The sequence below is a fragment of the Pezoporus flaviventris genome, unplaced genomic scaffold (assembly GCF_033815535.1).
Source record: "Pezoporus flaviventris isolate CSIRO_AGI_PZ_B2104156 unplaced genomic scaffold, CSIRO_AGI_Pfla_v1 ptg000004l, whole genome shotgun sequence".
NCBI classification, from domain to species: Eukaryota; Metazoa; Chordata; class Aves; order Psittaciformes; family Psittacidae; genus Pezoporus; species Pezoporus flaviventris.
The window spans coordinates 1486135-1506322 of NW_026892552.1; the positions used below are offsets into that span (position 1 = coordinate 1486135).

Sequence of the window (20188 nt, forward strand, 5' to 3'; positions counted from 1 at the left end):
GGTGACAGCCACACAGCCAGGCTGGTCGTGGGCCCTGCAGCAATGATGGGGCCAGTGAGCAGGGGTGGAGGAGGGAGGGCTGCCCACTGTCTGTGTCCCCGGGAGCCCTGCTGCCCTCTGAGACCCCCGGCCTCCCACCCCCTGCATCCAAGCAAGTGGGGGTTTTTAAAGTGTTTTATCAAAATATGGATCATCAATTAATATATTGCAATGGACAGTAAAACCTTTTCTAGAAAGCACCTTGCTGGTCCCTGGTTCATGTCACCACAGGGGCTGGACCCCAGCAGCCCAATAAGGCACAGCCATCTCCAGGACAGCAAACAGGCCCAATGCCAGGGGATGGGGCAGGTGCATGCCCCACCAGCCCTATCACCCCATCCCATGCTGTGGCCCACCCCATTATGGACCAGCATGAACCTCTCACGATTAGCTCCACAGGTCCCTCGGGAGGACAGTGGTTGTGGAACCCCAGCCCTGAGGTTGTGGCTTTGCTGCTGAGCCAGGTGGACCAGTGAGGTCCACCGTGGAAAATGTGGAGGGATGCTGGAGCACATCCTCCACCTGCACATCCCTGTCCCACGGCACGTGTCCAGGCTGTCTGGGCAGTGAGCTTGGCGTGCCTCCCCTCAGTTCCCACCTTGTCTCCACTGCAGGGCTTTCACCACACAGGAGACACCCTGATCACATCCACAGGAGCTGGGTGGCACTTGGGCTGGCAGCAGCACCATGGCTGACACTCAGCCCCAGCAAATGCTGGATGGCACAGCTCCATTCTCCTCCAGTCCCAAGCCCAGGAGGCTCCCAGCACCTTCCATTCCTCTCTCACCACTTAAGTGCTAAGCTGATGGTGGCTTTCACCTTTGCTTTCCTGCTGGCCTGGCCCAGCCTCAGACGGGCACCTACCTGCCCAGGGGAAGGGATGGAGCAACACCCCAGCAGAGAGATGCTGCTGAGTCCCCATGGACCCAAGGGGGTGACAGGTCCTACTTCTCCTGTCCTGGTGGGAACAGGCCTGGCCATATGGCTGGCCACCATCTGTGGTGACCATCTTAACCCCGTCACCACACCTCCTGCAGCATCGTCCTTCAGCACCAGCACTAAGTGCCCTAGCCTTGCTCTGGAGGCAATGCTAGGCACAGGCATGAGTGTGCCCCCCGGCTGGTCCCCTCCGCAGGGAAGTGGGACTGTGTCCTGTTGCTTTCGCTGACCCCTGAGAACCAAGCCCCAAACCCCATGCAGCTCCTGTCCCGAGGCCCTGGCTTAGCCAAAACCTTGCAAGGCTGATTTAGTGTCAAGGGCCTGCACAAGCTCTCCCAGGCCTATAAACAGCATCCCCTCATCAGCGCTGCTGCCAAGGGCACGCAGTGGGGCTGGGTGAGAAGGACCCACAGCTCTCAGGGTCTGAGGACACAGCGCCAAATGTTCAAGTTTTGACTACCCATCAAAGCCACAGCCCTGCCTGGGGCAAGCAGGGATTGCAGCTCCAGGGCTCCTGAGCCAAGTGACACTCTGGGTGGGCAGCAGAGCAGTGGCAGAGCAGCAAAGCAGGCAGCAGGGCTGGTTAGTCCAGACTTGCTACAGGGAGGGAGGTGCCATGGAGCTGGTGTCCACAGCCCCCAGCACCACTCTCATCCAGTCAGCTCAGCCTGGCTGCAGCATTTGCTCCGAGAGCAACCCCATTGGTCAGTGGCTGATTTTCAGGTTGGCATCTTCACCTCCTCCAGCACTAAAAGTTTCTTCATCCATTGGCAGCAGCGTCAGCCCCTGATGTCCCAGGACACTGCAGTATCTCCCAGGGTGCTGTAGGCAGGGCTGGACCCTGCTCCACAACACCCCTACCCCAAAAACCCTCCCCACGTTGGAGAAAACCCCTGGTTGGGGCAGTCATCTCAGCGAAGGAAATGGGGCAACAGGCACAAGCTGCAATGAGGGACATTCTGATGGGGCTTCAGAGGAGGTTTTCCCTGAGGATGGCACTGCCTGGAGACAGCCCCAGTGAGGTGGTGGTGGCAGCCCTGCCCTTGGAGATGTTAACTCAGATGGAGAAGGCCCCCAGCTGTGGATCTGTCCCTCTGCTGAGGAGGACATAGACCAAGCCCTCCAGAGATCCCTTTTAGGTCAAGTCTGTCTACATTTCACTCATCAGGATCCCTGCAAAGGTCTCCACAGGTCCCTGTGTGGCATCTGAAGCTAAGGAGGCCATGAGCTCACCTCCACAATGGCATCTACCCACTCTTGTCCTGTCAGGCTGCAGACTGAGATCTACCAGGACTTTGCTCATCCTCCACTCAAGTCTGCCATGACATCCCAGCACCCCAGCCCTGTGAAACCTGACTTCCCTGGCCACCTTGGACCTCTGCGGGAAGTGGGACCAGGACCCACGGCTCTCCCCCTGCCTGTGCGACATCAGTACTGCTGGTTTCTGCCACATGCCAGTGCTCCTCAGGCCCTGCTGAGCCCACCGGGAGCTGCACACACACTGAAGAGGGAAGCGATGCATAATGGAAGCACATCCTGCCCCACACACAACAAAGGCTTCTCCTGACATCCTACCAGACCCCCCTGCAGCCATTCCAGCTTTTCCCTGGGCACAGGACTGAAACTCTGTGCCTCTCTGTGGTCCTTGAGCTGCATGAGAAGGATGGGGCAGTGCTCAGGACTGGGGCACATGTGGCAGACCAACAGCACAAGGGTTTTGTGCAGACAAGTCTGCAGGTGCCCAGAATGAGCCATGACCATGGGCCAGCTCAGGAGAGAGAGGGGGACAAAACACCACAGGCAGCTGCATGAGAGACGTACCAGTTCCTAGAAGTGGGAAAAAAATGGGAAAAAAAGAGGTGATGCCATGAATCTGGAACAGAGAGCTGATCTCTGAGAAGTCAAGCAACACAGAGACAACTGTTCTCCAGACCACAGAGAGTATATTAGGGATTCTCCCTCCCTTTTCTGTGGACAGGCACATCACTGAAGCATGAGCAAGAGACACTGGCTGCACACTGGGACACTGCATTGGCACCTGCATGGGCCCTAACCATAACCTAGCTCACGCATCCAGCTTGATGAAGACCTTGGGCCTTGAGAAAATTTTGATGGCCTCTTCTATTTGGGAGAGCTTCCTCTCCAGCTCCACCCGCCTCTTCTGCATGCTGAGAGTGTCTGCTCTCACTGGCAGCATCACCAGGTCCTTTACCAGCTGCTCCTGGCCTGCAAAACACAAAGCCAAACCAAACAAGTTGTGCAAGTGGAAGAGCAAAGAAATCTGTCCTTTTCCCATGACCTCAACCTCAGCCATAAAAATGATGGCAGCACTGGAAGAAGGACTTATAATACCCCTCTTTCCATTGAAAGCTCTGCTGGATGAGGACCTGAGTGACCTGCGCCATCTTTGAAAAACCAAAGGCTGGAATACAAGACCGCTGAAGGTCCCTTCCAATCAAATTCTTTCTATCATATTAAGGCAATAGTAACCCTAACATCAGGTCTATTGGACAAGCCTGCTTACCAGCCTGAAGGAAATTGCTCTTTCCACACATGCATCTCACATCCCAACTACACGCCTTTGTCCAGATAACTCCACACAACAGAAACCTGTGTCCCAGAACTCATCTCCCAAATCCTGGCTAGAATCACCCATTTTTCTGAGCTGGAATCCCTGTTTCTTTTCCTCTTACTCTGCTTCAGACTGCCGAGGGTCTCCAGCCGCTGGTCCTCTTGCATCTTGGTATGACCAGGTGGTATGCTGGGATCTGGCAGGTTTCGCAGCCGCTCCTCCATCTCTCTGCGCCACAGCTCCTTCCTCTCCAGCAGGCTGGCAAGGCAGAGGGAAGGCAAAGGAAGCACGTGTCATTACATCTGGCAGAAGGAGGTGCCCAGGGAGGCAGGCAGATGCCAGGAACTGAGCCCTTCAAACCTCACCCGACATTCCTGCCTGAGGACCACAGAGACCCATGCTGATAGCACACACTCCTGCCATGGAGGGGTATACTGGGCTTAGCCGACATGCATGGACCAGCAAACATGCTCCATGTGCATTGAATCACTGATGCAAGAGATGCACTGAGGCCGACACAAGCTCTTTGGAGACAAGGGATTCTGCTTCTTGCTTCTGGCCCAGGCTACTGATTCCTCTCAAAACCACCTGCAGGCCAGTGACAGAATGAAGCTGGACAAAGTTGCTCACAGCCAGGGATGCTGGCAGAGAACAGCATGCACAGTATGGAGCCAAAGGACTGACACCATGGTCAGTCCTAGGACAGGGTCACCAGGAGGTTTTCCACTCAGAACCCCAACAGGCAAGTTACAGGTTGAATGTTCCTCAGACCCTGGGTCCAGGGCTGAATACTGCAAGGAAGAGCAAAGCATTTGCCTCTCCAAAAGCAGACCTTGCAATATGGAAGCTATGTCATGTAGAGCAAGGCTTACAGGGGGTAGGAACATGCTTCTCATAGCACAGAGTGTCCCCATGTCAGCACCATCAGACAACAACAACCCAGGGAGGAAGGAGACAAAATTCTTTCTGAGCTCAGCCACACTGGCCATGGGATGCTTGTGACGAAAGCAGAAGGAATTGCTTTTATTCCCCAGGCCACTGTAAATCTCACTGCTTGCACATGCCAGGAGCACCTCTGTCCTCAGCCCCCCTTCTATGCAGAAGCTGAGGGACATGGTGAACGAAAGCAGGAAAGACTCATGGACCACAGAGGGCATACGTACTACTGGGGGACATGGCCCTTTTGCTTAGTGTTGTAGTCCTCCTGCTCCTGGTGCTTCTGCTGCAGCAGCTCGGCCAGCGCCTGCTCGGACAGGGACCGCCGCAGCGGGGCCCGCTTGGCACTGCGGGCGTTGTGCTTAACAAAGTTGATGCTCCTGCCCTCCACCTGCATCTGCAAGAAGAGAGAGGGAGGCAGCATGGCCCAGCTCACACATACACACACAGAAACCCTGTCCCCACAAGGGACAAAGCAAAGAGGCACCTGCACAAGACACCAAATTGGGGGTGTAGGGCAGTAGGACAGGCGCACCCTCAGCCCACCCCATCTCAGGTGTGGAGCCATAGTCAGGCAGGAGCTATTGACTGTGGTGTGAGAAGGCAAGCACCAAAAGCCAAGCCTAAAACTGGCTTTTTTGAGGTCCTCAGGCTGACCCCATGCCCTCAAATTCAGGAGGACAAAAAGAACTAGGCTTGGCGTAGTCCACACAGCTCCTACTGGAGTATTCTGAGCCCATCAGGGCAGCTGGAAGGTCAGAGTTAAAACTGTTCTGGCCTTCATCAGAAGCCTGGCAGAGCTTAGCTGGTCCTTGGGGGCATTTCCTCAGATGACAGCACTCGCTACCACAACTTGTCTGGTGGCCAAGACAGGGCAGAAGGTCACTGGATTTAAGTTTGTTTTCTTGGGTTTCCTCCTTAGGAGCTTATGCCCTGTTTAAATTAAGTCCCTCCATGGCCTTTGGGAACCAACAGACTGGCAACCCCATTCTTGCCAAAGAAAGAAGACACAAGTCACAGAACAGTTTAGGATCTCCCAGACAGACCACCGGAAAGGTTTAACTGTTAGTACTTATTTAACCTTCCTTTCTAAAAAGCTCACCCATTTTCCCATTTTTTTATCTAACATCCAGAAGCCACAGTTCCTTTGATTAAGGTGGGGACAGCCTCCAAATCCCCAAGATCTCCTGCAAAGCCCTACAAAGAGCAGACTGGAGATCACTGGCCCTTGTACAGTGAAGAGGTGGGATTTTCAAAGGGAACTTCACAATCTCTTTAACTGTGAGTAGGGGTGAAGCCAGAGCTAGTATTAGCAATCCTTGAACACAGTGACCAAGACCCTGCTCCTTCCCTTCAGCCAGGAAGAGTATTTACAGATATCCCTGTTCACACAGCATACCTGACTCAACACTTTAGAAGAACACATGAAGAGTACAAAACAGGAGCAAAGTTAAGTGTCAGAAACGTCTGGGATGGATGCAGTCAGTGTGCAACTCACCTTGATTTCAACACCCAGTGCCTCTGGATCCTCTGTGTCTGCTCCTGTTTTCATTCTGGCAGGCCCTGGGGAGAGCGATCTGCATGGCTTGATCCCAGGACCACAGCGAGAATATGCCCTCAGGAATTTCAGAGCCTCTGGATTTGGAGGTGGGGAGCTCTCCTGGGAGAGACAAGAAAAGATCCAATAGTGGAGGAAGGCTGGAGAAAAGAGAAACCAACCCAACAAAGCTTGGGAGGTCAACCACAAGTTTCCAGCAGGCAGATGACAGCACCCTCTTTCTGCCATGACTTGGCAGGAGCTGGTGGGGGAAGACAATCTGGACTCAGCCAGCAGAGGCCAAACTGGCTGCCTACAGCAACAAATCCAGACCTGGCAACTGAACTTTTTAAAGAAACGCTAAAAAAGGGGGGGGGGGAAATCTGCTGAAACACACATTTGGATCAAATACGCACGTAGCATTGACTGGAGAGTCCTTTTACTCACTAAAATGGTAGGCATGAAGGGAAAGAAACACCAGATAACCCAACAGAGATACCTACCAGAGCTAGGGACGCTGTCCATACTGACATTGATCACGACTCCTTAAAAAGCAGAACTCTTCCTGAGGAAGGGGCACATGGCAATGTGGAGAAAGCACGCTGAAGGCAAGACACACGCCAGTCTCCCTTGTTGGCAACAGAAGAGAACTTGAGCTCCCTGAAGCCATCCCAGTGCCACAAATCCAGAGCCCATTCAAGCAAACTTGACTGAAAAAGCCCAGGTAGACACAAAGCTAAGTGCTGAGCTGCTGGTCTCAAGTGCTGCTCTGCTCAGCACCCCAAATCTATGGTTATGCTACTCTAGACAGAAAGAGGAGTGGGGAGTGGAGGAGTCTGGTGTTTTGGGGAGGGTGGAATAGCATGAGAGGCATCTTCAAAGGTTGTGGTTACAAATGGCACAAAGTTACACTACCTGACATCTAACAAAAGGCCTGGGGACTATCTCAGACAGTGTTGTTGCAAAGAAACCCTGAAAATTGAAAGTTGACTCTGACAAGTGGGTGACCAGGGAACTGCTCTGCTGTTGGAAGCCACAGGAACTGTACAGGGCAGCCTCCAGATCTTCACAGGTAGCCAAGCTCCCAGCTGCTCTCTCAGCTGAACTGCAGGCCCCTTGAGGCAGATTCCTTGTTGCCTGTTCCCTGTAGTTTAGCAGACATGGGACAGGATGCTCAAATGACTAGTTCTAGTGTTAACTAGGGTATGCAATGCCCTCAGCACTGCCTGGACAGATCAGGCTCCAAAGATGATCAGTCTTGTTGCAGCAGGAGCCAGGAGATCCAGATCTCTCCAGTAAATTAATGAGAAATGCCTTTACCCAGCATGGCTGGTTCAAAGTCAAACAAGTTATAGCAGGTACAACCACCCCAACAAAGCCCTGACAAAGCCCTGACAAATAGGAAGTTGGGCCCTGAGCCCATGGGAGCTACATGACCATATCTGACCACAGCTCAGGTGAGACAAGAGTATAAAAGGAGCCTGGCTGGAGAGCCCGTTGGAGCTGTTCCTCCTTGGAGCAGCAGGTCTGCAGTCAGAGACTCTCCCCTTGGGTCACGTCGCCATCCAAGGGGATTCCTTGAGATTGACAGCCTTCCCTTTTCAGGTGAAGGATTGTATATTTTGGATCACTGGCCATAAAGTTTAAGAATCAGCAGTGTAGTGACAAATCCATGTGACATCCCAAATCTGGAGGTGATGTTGGTGGAGCTTGAATTGAGTTTGAGCAATAAATGTCATTTAGCCTTTATTTATTGGTTCTGTTACATTTAAACCGGCGTAGTCAGTGGGATGCCCATAGAGGAGAGGTGACAAGTGCACGGATGATCACTCCTCCCCTGGGTGTACAGTGGGTGAAGGAGAAGTGGTTTTACCCAGGAGAGAATGGAACAACACTGTGGAGATGGGGGAGGTGGTGAAGAGAGCACGTGTGCCATCCTGGGCATGGGCTTGGTACAGGCACAGGATTGTTTTGCAAGGAGTTATTTGGAAATGGACTGTTCAGAAGAGGAATTTAGAAGAGAAAGAGAGCAAAAGCATTTATTGGAACAAAGAATTGAAATTATGCTGGCACGAGCACAAAGACCCACCCGTGCTGTCCCAGTTTGGCAGCTGATTATGGGCACAGACCCCACAGATATGTGGGGAGGTTCTGATGAGAGCTTTGAAGAGGTGGTGGAGCTGGAGAAAAGGAACATGCAAGCTCTCATTAAAACTGACAGGCAGATGGGTCTGCACAGCAGGACCCCAGCCCATGTTGTGCACTGCTCCTGGTTGGGACCTGAGTTCAGGGAGTTGCACAGGAAGGTTTTGAGCAAAAATGGAGACAGAGTATTTGTGGAGAGCCTGTGCCACAGATATGGTGTTGTGCGGTGATGAAGAAAAGAGCAGGTTTGGAGGTCCAGGAGTGGTTCTGAACCACGGACTGATGGGTGATCACTCAATAACCTACTAAGGGGGTACTTGGGCGGGGTTGTAGAGCCCAAGCAAGAGGAGAGCCTGTCCCTGCCCCAGGAAAAGCACTGTCCAAGCTGCCACAGGGAGTGCCAAAGGCTGATTGCACCCAAGAGAGGTATGGGACCTCCAGGAGGTCCCAGCCACATCAGAGCCCTCCTCAGAGGATCACCAGACACCCTGGAAACAGTCAGTCTCTGAGAAAGAGAACTTGGGCAGCCATGGAGCACAATGAGGAGGACCCCACCGGGACCTTGAACCTTCCTGAGGTAGACCATTTAGGGCTCAGAAAGAATTGCCCTTTGGTGAGGAGTGTTACGCATTGTACCTGAGTGCAGCTGCACTGATAGCCCCCCAGACAGAGGAAGGGTCAAGAGCCCAGCAGACACAAAGATGACACAACCCCAAACAGCAGTGGTGCCCTTAACCCTTTGGTATGTCACTGGGAGGACCTGAAGGGGTTAAAATCCACAACTTTGGGATTTGGGTTCAGCTGCCCACTCACCTAGTGGTAACTGCTAATGGCTGCTGCTAAGAGCCCATAGACATACCCTAAGTCTGGGAATTTCAATTGATACAGGGACCATATTAGTGTTTTAACGAAGCAGCAAGTGGAGAAGTGAGGAATTAACCAGGCAAGGAAAGCTGTAAGTACAGTGGGGGTAACTGGTGTAAGCAGAAAAATTCCCCTGAGCTCAAACTCAACTCTGGCTGCCTGGTGAGAAAAGGATGGCAGCTGTGGAAGTGGCTCTGAGCCCTCACAAGAAAAATAGATGAGGGTTTGGCATACCAGCAGGCAAGGGATGTGATCTACCTTATGGCAGGATGTGGAGTTTGGAAGCAGAGAAGCAGAAGCTTCTTTTGTGAGGCTTTCACAGGCTGCAGCTGCACTACCACAGCCTAGAGCAACCTGTGCTGCTCAGTATCTGCTGCCAAATGGGGCATCTACAAAGTGATTAAAGATCTAGAGAAGACATTTTCCAGATCGTACACATACCCTTTGGAACTCTCCAGTCTGGCCAGTCCATAAGGCTGATGGCCAGTGGTGTTTATCAACTGATACCAGGAAACTTAACAGCAATACTCCACTGCTGACTGCTGCTGTCCCAAGCCTAACCTCAGCAGTGACAGAAGGACAGGCTGCTGTCCACCCCTGGATGGCCACGCCAAATGTTAAGGATATGGTTTTTATGGTTTCCCTAAGGGGAGAAGACAAACCCCAGCTGGGTTTCACATGGGAGGAGATGCAGTATACTTTTAACCAACTCCCACAGGGGTATAAATATTCCCCCATTATTCCCCACAGTGCCTTGGCCAAGCTCCTCAGTCCTGTGGAGGTGCCAGCAGATGTTCACATATATGAATGTATAGATGATATCTTAATGGATGGAGACAATAAAGTACAGGAGGGGCAATGGGCTGCAGCCATCTGGAATCTATTGAATAAAAATGGCCTCAAACATTCCACCCTCCAACTGCCAAGTTTCCAGACAAGAAGTTAAATTCTTAGGGGTCTGGTGGATAGCAGGAGCTGTTGCAGTACCTGATGAACCCTCTCAAGCATCAAGAAGGACAAACCCTAGGCAATAAAACAGAATAACAACAGTTGTTAGGCAAATGAGGTTATTGGTGAAAACATGCATCAAGGTTTTTGGTAATTGCTTTCCCACTATACAACTTGCTTTGGAAAAATAAGGAATGTGACTAGACTCCACAACTTAGAGAAGCCCTTAATCCTCTGAAAGATGAACTCAAAGCCTACCAGGAACCAGGCCCACTGCACCACAGGATCCATTAACAGTGGAGTGGGGATTTGCCCCCACGCTTCTTATGTGGTGTGTTCTAAAAGGGACCACAAGGACCAGCCAGGCCTCTACTGTTTTCTTCTACCTCATTTAAAGAAACTGAAGAGTGGTACTCAGATTGAGGACAAGGGGTCCTGTGCCTTACTAAAGCCATTAAGGAAGCTGAGAAACTACACACATCTCAAGCTGTTATAGTACAGGGTCCTCTTCACCTTCTGAATCCAATCCTTAATGGATCACCTCCTCCTCAGGGAGTAGCTCAAAAGGCCACAGTTCAAAAATGGGATGCATAATTAGTCAATTACTGTTGTTAAGAGAGGGTCTGATCAAGGTCTCCAAACTGCAGCAGCCCATAAATCCAGACCCAGGCTTGCTAAGTCAAGCGTGTAAGCCTTCTTCTATTAAAGAAGCACTCTAACAGATTGAATTTAAACTCTGATCATCACCAGCTCCACGGAAGAGAGAGATCCTTCAAAAGGAACACCCCAGCTCCAGGAGAGCCACAGTAATAGTTAAAGCAACATGAGTCAGCACCAGGGCTTCCCGCCACCTCTGGAGCACAAGGAACACACCACGCAGAAACTGCCTGCACAGAGATCACCCTCTTCCCCAGAACAAAAGAAGAAATTATCTCAATCTTCCTCTAACTCAGAAGATTTGTCAAACGAGAGCGTAGGCTTGTATTCCTAAGGCACATGTGGGTTTGTTCCCATGTGTGGAAAGGTCACAGACCTCAAGGAGGTTGGTGTCACCGGGAAGAAGGGACACAGCACTCAGAACCAGTGGCTTGGAAGTCATCTTGCCAATTTTTGCAGTTGTTCACAGTACACATAATTTTAGTGTCAAAAGTTGGATGGAGGGCTGCTTTGGACCAGGGTGAAGCAATGCAGAGATGAGGAGGAACTTGGAGGCTCCAACTCAGCAAGGGAGTACCAAGGGAAGGCTTGTGTAAGTGGCAGTGCTTGAGGTGTCACCCAGCTTGCACCCACTGTCTGCACAAGCAGCAGCTCCCTGTGTCATTCCTGTCCACACAGCCTGGTGGGCTGCAAAAAGAAGAGAGATGGAGACCATGAAGGCTAGCAGGGACTTGCAGGACAAAGCCCTCTCCTGAGGCTCATGGGAATGCAGGCTCTAACAGTTCAAGGTTACACTGGTGGAGGCAGGAGCCCTGCACTGCCACTTGCTCAAGGAGCTTCTCCCATATGAGGCTGAGCTGGAAGGGAGCCCTGGGGCCTGATCTCCTGGAGGTCACTATGATGGGGGTGGCACAGCACCCCTCTGCTTCCTGCTGTGCAGCCGGAGCCAACCCCATCCGTAAGAGCTACAGTGCCTATTTCTGGATGAAAGAAGAGGCTAATGGAATACAAGAGGTCACCTGGACCACAGAGGCTTCCAGACTGATGACAACAGATTCACCCAAACATAGTGATGGAGCTTTCCTTCCCTCCCCCATGGCCTTCACTTTCATTTCTGTACAAACAGGTACAATTCTACCAAGGCAGTGTCTTTGGCACTTTTAGCAAAGCCTTCTGACAGAGGCACCATTTAAACACCAGGAACCCACCAGGGGAGGAAAAATGACCCAGAGAGAGAAAGAAGCAAACACCAACCCAAAACCTTCACAAGGCCACACATCTGCTCGTTTCAGCAGCTGAGAAAGCCCAAGGAAACAAGGCACAGCTCCACAGCCCTTTTCGTCACAAGCACAGGAGGTACATACACCCTTGCAATTGCGCTCGTGTGTAAGACCTCCACCTTGATTGCCTGGAGATGCTGTGTACCCCCATGGGGGTCCATGGGGGCACACAGCCCCCCCATGGGGGCACACAGGTTATTCACCACAACAATCACTCAGAGAAGAATTTGGAGACATACAGCCCACTGTGGGTCCACAGGGTGGTAAGAGTTGGACTGAGGTTTGATGCAGCCTGAAGACAAACCTCGGAGGACCATGATCTATGGAATAGAATACCACAGCCCTTTGGCACTAACTCCAGACAAGTGTTGGCCCAAACACCAGGAAGCTGAAAAGACAGCTGGGTGCGCCCCTATACTGGGAATACAGCTGTCAGTGGAAGCCTGTATATCCCCAAGAGTCCAAGCAGGAGCCTGCAGGCAGAGGGTGTGATGAGATTTTCCCCCTCTCAGCTTCTCCTGCATGAGAGATCTTCTGGGCTGGACAGGACACAGATTATTACAGCAATCACTCTCTGGAGCCAGATGCCACATTCTTGCTCAGCACACAGCCCCACTGTCACATCTGTCCTCCATGCTTCATCACTGAGCTGCCCCAGATCCAGAGATTCTGGGGCTCCCCTGTGTCCACTTTCCCACAGAGCCTCAGGGCTGAACTGCATCCCAGGCCCAGATAGCTCAAGAGCTGAGTGGGTACTGACCTGGAGTTTGGCCTTCACCTTTGACTCCACGTTTTCATATTTCTGAGATTTCCAGAGAGCTTTCACAGGCTTGGGCTTGCTGTGCTCTTGGGCTCGCTCCTTCTCTTTGTACTTCTTCTGAATCTCTTTTATTCTCCTTACATTTTCTTTCTCATGATCCTTGGACTCTTTCCCTGCACAGCAAGGGCAGACATAGCCTTCACCCCTCAGACACTGCCCAGGGATTCAGGCTTTTGGAGCGCTGGCACCAGAGCCCACAGCTCTGCCTCCAAAGCTGATCCAACCACCCATACAATAGCAAGCTCTCCTCTTCTCTGCAGACTAGACAAGCTGTGCATTCTTCCCCATGTTAGATGCACACTCCAGGATTGACCCTCTTCTGCCAGAGGATCCCACAGTGCCCAGCTGAGCACTGTCAGAAGTCTGTGCACATTATTGGTGCTCACAGACTCCTTTGTTCTGAGAGACTGTGGCCTCACTTGTCCCATTTGGGACTATGGACTATGGACTATGTCCCATTTGGACAAGCCATACCAGCATCCTCTTGAGAGCAAGGTCAATTCCCAGTTCAGCACCCATAGTGTTTCTGAATGGTTAATGGCAGCTGCAGAGCCTTAAACCAGCACTTTTCCTGGTTTCAAGGTCAGCTGTTGTCCCACATCCAAGGGGACATAATCAAGACTATGGATTTGTTGGTTTTGAATCAAAAACGATCCTTTAGGCTCTCCAAGATGGGGAAGATCTCAGCTGACAAAACCAAACCCTCTTCATTCCTCTCCTACTCTGCCACAGCAGTTCAGCTGGTAGCCACCACACTGGCACCAGGCAGGGGAAATTCCAACACATGAAGTAAATCAGACATCCAGTGCTCAGCCTTATCTCCTTCCTGGACTTCTGAATGTACTCTGGGTGACCTCCCTGGAGAAGGGAACATCTTTTGCAGAGATATTCTCAGTATCCACACACACAGTCTTCCCAAATCCTGCCTGGATTTGTTCACTAACAAGGAATTCCCCAGATTAAACACCCTCTATACATTAAGATTTCACCCAATCCATTTTTAAGTTTGACTGTAAAGATACTGGTTGTATTCAGAAACAGCAAACTAGAAGGGCTTTATTGGTTTCCAGCACCTCTCAATAGCCTCTCATCCATGACTAGTTCCTCAAATACAAATTAAACAGCTTCTTTTTTACAGTCTCCTTTCCCATCCCAGACCTGGGCCAGACTGGAATCAGGAAGGTCACAGGAGCACTGGCTCCCACACGGGCGATGGCCTAGGGACACCACTACCAGGCCAAATGCAGGAGAGGGTGACTGGCCCTGCAAATCTCAAGCTCTCCTCAGGAAGCAGAGCTGAGGAATCCAGCCAAAATCCTGATGCTTCATCCCTGGCACCAAACACAGCTCAGGCCAGCAGCAGCTCAGCTATACTTACTCTCAACTGGCAGCCTCCTGTCAAGGGAGAGCCCTTCAAGCTGCAATAAGAGACTGAGCATCCCCTTCTGTCCCTTCTCCAGGAAGTCCTTTCCACTGGGGCGAATGCGAGGGGCTGGTTGGACCTGGCGGGCACTGTATGGGTTAGAAACTGGATGCAGAGGGTCAGAGCTAAAACCCAGCTTCAGAGCACTCCCTTCCAGCCTCCCTCGAGCTACAGAGAAAGAAAGAGAAAGAAATTATTGGGAAACTATCTTACCTCATGGTCTTCTTCACCCACAGCCTACAAACAATGCTGAAAACCCCTTATCCACATCTACCTTATGCTTTCCAATCTTTTGACCAGCTGTACACACCACCTTTAGGATCACTATCCATGAGGCAGCACCTGCATCAGTGTGAGTGGAGACTGCTGAGGATGTCAAAGAGTAAGGACATCAAATGGGCAAGCTGCGCCAAGCCACAGTACAAAAGCATACATCCCTAACAAGCAGTAAGGACTCACCTGAGAAGGGGAGTTTGTAATAGCCTGGAGAGAGTGTAGGGTCTGGAGGAATGGGTCCACAAATCCTGGATGGCCCTTCACACATCCTGCCACGGTTCTGCCTCCTCCACAGGAACCAGCCACCACTGAGAACAGCAATGAACAGGGCTCACTGAGTCACTGAAAATCCACATTTTTATATATATATACATGTGAACTTCTGACCTTCATTAGAGAGCTTGCACTCACCTACAGAGATAAACTGCAAGCAGGAAACCACAAATCACCCCAAATTGGACTCTATGCAGGTGAAGCAAAGGATCCAGCAGTACTGTCCCTGTTGTGGGCCTAATCAGCATTTTTACTAGCATCAGACCTGAAATGTCCACAGTTACTGTAGTATCAATATTTTCAGTACAGAAAATCCTTCCTGGCTCTGCTCTCCCATAGAGGAACATCTACTGCAGACATGCAAGCAAGACCTGAGCTGCTATAACTGCCCTTTGTGCCTTTAGTGAATGGAAACACAGGGTAGCTGGATATCATCTGAGACATTTTAGCCTTAGATTTGAATTATCTTGTTCTTAGGCTCTTTCTAAATAGCTCCTGTGGTTCAAACACAACATACACAAAGTGAGCTGAAGTTCATACCCCACACAGGTAAACTCTCTGCTCTCCACAAGACACACACCAGCACTGTCACCACCCTTGAGCAGGCTGGGGCTGAATCTCAAAAGGACATGAGTAAAAACATTTCACTGCAGGACCATGTAGGGGCAGATGTTGAATTTCTGGGCAAGAGCCCCGAGTTTAAAAGAGTCCACCTGCTCTTAGGGAGACCAGAGTTACCTGTTTAGAAAACATCTTTTTCATTACTAAAGAACTTTTCAACATTAACTGCTGGACCAGCACAGATCCACAAATCCCTGCCCTGGTCCCTGCTGTCTCTCTCCTCCCCACAGCCAGGGAAGCACAGATCCTTTCAGCACAGCAGCAGCTAGCATCACTCACGAAGATCTCATGGACAGCATTCTATTGCCTATGTGAAGCTTGAAGGACTTGCTCCCTATTCAGAAAACGAGGATGCAAGATGACACAGGAACAGGCACAGACCACTGGTGAGCTTTTGGCAGATGCTGTAAAAGCCTCAATCCCTCCTCAGAGTCATGCCATGATTTTGACAGGCACCAGGGCAGTTTGGCTGGAGTCACTGCTGTAAACCTGCAAGCCCTGACTCCTCAGGTAGTAACTTAAAGATTTCTGAGGGACATCGACAGGATGAACCCTCTTCAGGATCTCAGCATGCCAGCACCATCAGGATGCAGCTTCTGCGATTTCATTTATAAACCAATAAACCACCAGTACAAGGCTGGGTGAGTCTGAGTCATGGCAACTAATGCACTGCAGTCTTCCTTGCTAAATCACCGCTGTTGACATGAGACCCATTAGTGAAAATCTGTTATTCATCTCTCAGATACAATTGCAGAGGTAACGTAAGCAATGCTGACTACTGCATGCCAGCATGCAGGTACAGCCTGTACCCAGCTCCTCTGGAAAAGCTGTTTCTGAAGAGCAAACACAGACCCTCAGCCTAAGGTAAAATGACACTGGGTTTGGTACTATTTAATCTCCTTGATAATGGATCCCACTAAGCTCAGGCTTACTGATTCTTGTCAGTACTGAGTAAGTACTTGTAAGCAGAGGCTCTTGTACTCTAGAAAAAAAAAAAAAAAAGCATGTAACATGAGGTCCCTCCAGAACAGCTACTGGCCTTGAAGTTTATGCTATCGGTCTGAACTCACATTCAACCCCAGCAATTTACACACAAAATGACAGGCTGAAATCATGACCTGTTACCAGAGCAGGCAATTGTTGTAGGGGATTGAAGGAGGAAAGGCAAGCTGATGGGCGGCGGGGGATGGAAAGCTCATTCTATACCTTCACACAAGTCATATAATCACATTGCACACCCCAACAGCATCCTGCCCTGCTGCAGGGAATTTGCAAATGACACCCACTCCCTGATTTGCAAGTCACATCAACTCTGGATTGGGATCTTGCAAGATCAGAGAACCTTACTACAATGATAAGCATCTTGCCTATCTAGGTACCAGCAGCGCACTCACCTGCGTGGGACACAAGCCCCTTGTATCAGTCTCCTAGCCCTGAGGAGCAGCCAAGGCTCAGCTACCAATGATGAGAACAGCCTTCCCAAGCTGCTGCTTTGCTCCTACCAGTCATGGGAGTATTTGAGGATACTTCTCATAGCTCACTTCTGCCAAAGGTGATGTGTGGACACTCTCTGCTGCTATTCCCATCCTTCTGCTTCATCTCTTGTGACAGCCTTGTAGTGCAAATGGTCCTGTGCTCAGTTGATTCAACACTTTTTTTTCTGGGTTAGTTTTCTCTCCATTTAACCTTCTGTCCAAAAGTAACCTGGCTGTAACCTCCACAGAGGGATCAGAGGGGCAATGGAGCAAGCGCAAGAGGAACGCGGTAGGAGCATGTGCTTATGAACTCAGAGGAGAGAGGAAGAGGGACCAGGGTCAGCCCTTTCCAGTAGTGATCTGATCACTGTCCCAGCCACATTCAAATTTGCACCGAGGAAGGGATCTTCTCTATCACCACCTTAGAAACTTAAGCATTAAGAATACAGTATCCAGTCTGTTGCCACCAGAAAGAAACTACTTAGAGCACTGGTAGGCCATGAGATGCAGACAGAGGGGTTAAATCCTGGCACAGACACGTGTATGTATTTGACTCCTCTCTCTTCTTATCCCTCTGCCACACTGCAGAACTCACAAGCAGAGCAGCCTCCTAGCAACACGGCTGCACCAACCCTGCTCTCTGCCTCACACAGCCTCAAGAAGTGCAGGGCAGTTGCCAGAGTAACCTAACGACTTCAGCATTGCTTTACTCACCACCCTGAGCGCTGCTGGCTGCCCACTTCCCCACCACCGTTTAACCCTGGCCTAGGAGTCAAGCAAAGCAGGCTCCAGCCCTACCCCTCCCAGAGTGTCCCATTAATTCAACTCTTTGTGTCCTCTGCCCCAGCTTACCAAGTGTCAGAAATGGTACTTATCCCCCAAGTAAACTAAGATCTTCCAGAGCCTTTATGAACCACAGCTTCCTTTTGTGCCTTGTTTTTGGCACTGTAGTTAAGGAAACTACAAAACATGAAAAGGGACGAGGCTTTGGCAGTTTTTTTTCTCAGCCTGGAACCTGCTGCATCTGCCTTTGAAGCATTCCCTCTTCTTTACAGATCACATTTTCACTATGCCTGTGTCCCTGGCCAGGAATTTGCTACCACTCACAGAGCTGAATCAAGCCCCACTTCACGTCTTTATAAGCCAATCTCTGCAAAAGCATGGGGGAAAAAAAATCCCACAGCTGTGATAAACTGTGATAAGCAGAGCAAGTCGTCTGCAGAATATCAAAGAGCTATCTCCATGCAGCTGGTCTTGTCTGCTCTCTCCGTCAGTAGTTTTAGCTGAAATGAGAAGTAGCACCAGGAGAACTCTATGCTTGAGGACTGCACCAAAACAGGTGGGCACACGTATATGGGACCATAGTTCCTGCAGAATCAGGGACCAGGAAATTAGGTCAATGTGCTGTGAATCCACCCTGTGATGTTAGTCCATGCTTATGCTTTCCCCTTGGAGACTACAATGGGAGAGATTAAGATTCTCCTTTTAATAGAATTCATCATACAGGTTCCCTCAGGAACTTCCCCACCTGCACCTTTTCCTCTTCTGTCTCTCTAAAGACAAAGAGGGACAGGTACGGCCAAGTGTGATACTGGCATCTGCATGTGGAACATGGTTCTTGGGAGCTAGGCACATGTCAACCAGCAGTCCTTTAGAAACAGAGCCAGCTTGCACTGTCTGCTCAAGGAGTCAGACTGTCCTGCAGCAGCCTGGATGGCCACACTGCACTGGACAGTGGGCAAAGGCATTGCAGAACTGCAACAAAGTCAGAGAATCTTAGAATCCCAGACTGGCTTGCACTAGAAGGGACCTTAAAGCTCACCCAGTTCCAAACCCTGCCACAGGCAGAGACACCTTCCACTAGAGCAGGTTGCTCCAAGCCCCATCCAACCTGGCCTTGAACAGTGCCAGTCGTCTCCCAGAACTAGAAAGGATGATGATGCAAGAAAGGCCCCACCTTAACCCATGGGGTTCTTTGATGCAAGGACGAGCCACATGCTGAGATTATAGGAGCTCATGTGCAACACTGCATCCAGCAATGGAAAGTGGACCTCGTGCTGCAGTCTACAGCCTGCTCTGGCTGTGCTGTCATGGGGAATCAATACAATCCCTGTTTTGGGGCCCATACCAAGATCCAAGACCCCACTGAACACCACCACATACTCCTGGAAAACCCTGCCTGGGTTTCAACCCCTGGGAAGGGGTTGCTCTGGGAAGCGCTGCCAGAAACGCGACATAGGGGGCCAGAACCAGCCAGGAGCCCCCAGCGTTTCACCCAGGCGGGTGCAGTGGCACTGTACCGGGGCTGCAAGCTCCAGCCCGGCTGCCCTTGGAAGGGGCACGGCGGCACCGGCCCCAGCCCCTCCCCCGCGCCGCTCCCCGCCTCTGCCGGGCCGAGGTCCCGCTGCCGCCCGGGGGGCAGCGCCGGCGGGGATACTGGGGCTCGCGAGGGATTTCTGCGGCCCCCCTCCCGAGCACTCACCGAGGGGGGCCAAGGAGAAGCTCTCCCGGCCGCGGGCCGGGCCGTGGGTACGGGGACGGGCCCTACGCCAGGCCGGGAAGGCCGCGGCCTGCGGCGGGGCCTGGAGTGGGTCCGCTAGCCGAAGGCCCGGCCCGGCGCCGCCGCGCTGCCCGGCAACCGTCGCTTCCGACGGGAGGGGCCGGGCCCGCCGGACCGTCCGGCGGGCAGCGTGTCCGCGGCACTTCCGAGGCTCAGCGCTCGCCTCTGCTCTCGTCTTCGGCGATCCCCAGCGGGCGGGTCCCCTTCCCCGGCCCGGCGCGAGCGGGCGCTGGTGCAGGCTCGCCCTGCTGCAGCATCTCCTTTCCCGGGGCTTTGGGGAGGATCCGAATCGCGCCCTCCTCCAGGGCCTGGGGAAAGAGCCAAAGGGCTCCTGTCGGCGACATGGGCGGTGGGATCGAGCACGCCCAGCGTGTCTGTGGTGATACTAAGCTGTGTATTGTGGTTGATACACTGGAGGGAAGGGATGAGATCCAGAGGGACCTGGAATGGCTGAAGAGGTGGGACCATGAGAGCCTCAACAAGTGTGAGGTCCTACACCTGGGTCGGGGCAATCCCCAGCAGAAATCCCCAGGCTGAGCAGAGGATGGATGGAGCAGCCCTGAGGAGAAGCACTTGGGCATGCAGGGTGATGAGAAGCTCCCCATGACCCAGCTTCAGTGTGTGCTTGAACCCAGATCCCCCCGATGTGCTGGGCTGCATTCCCAGAGCATGAGCAGCAGGTTAGGAAGGGGATTCTGTCCCTCTACTGTGCTCTAGGGAGACCCCCCCTGCAGTCCTGTGTCCACCGGTGGGGCAGCAACACAAGAGGGATGTGGAGCTGTTGGAGTGAGTTCAGAGGAGGCCACAGAGATGCTGTGGGGGC

General features: G+C 51.8%; 1 protein-coding gene across 3 annotated transcripts; it reads right to left on the bottom strand.

Annotated features, from left to right (window-relative positions):
• Window positions 1-2901: 2901 nt before the first annotated feature.
• Window positions 2902-19383, bottom strand: ENKD1 (enkurin domain containing 1). 3 transcript variants are annotated; one of them, XM_061445411.1, is made up of 8 exons: window positions 19288-19383; window positions 14620-14744; window positions 14116-14328; window positions 12678-12850; window positions 5985-6146; window positions 4714-4883; window positions 3672-3808; window positions 2902-3204 (listed from the first exon to the last, which is right to left on the bottom strand). In XM_061445411.1, exons 2-8 carry the CDS (start codon window positions 14702-14704, stop codon window positions 3044-3046), a joined length of 1101 nt encoding a protein of 366 aa, XP_061301395.1. In that variant the 5' UTR covers window positions 14705-14744; window positions 19288-19383; the 3' UTR covers window positions 2902-3043. The 3 variants fall into 3 exon arrangements, with proteins under 3 accessions (XP_061301395.1, XP_061301392.1, XP_061301394.1); XM_061445408.1 differs by lacking the exon at window positions 19288-19383 and adding an exon at window positions 14848-15262; XM_061445410.1 differs by lacking the exons at window positions 4714-4883; window positions 19288-19383 and adding an exon at window positions 14848-15277.
• Between the last annotated feature and the right edge of the window lie 805 nt (window positions 19384-20188).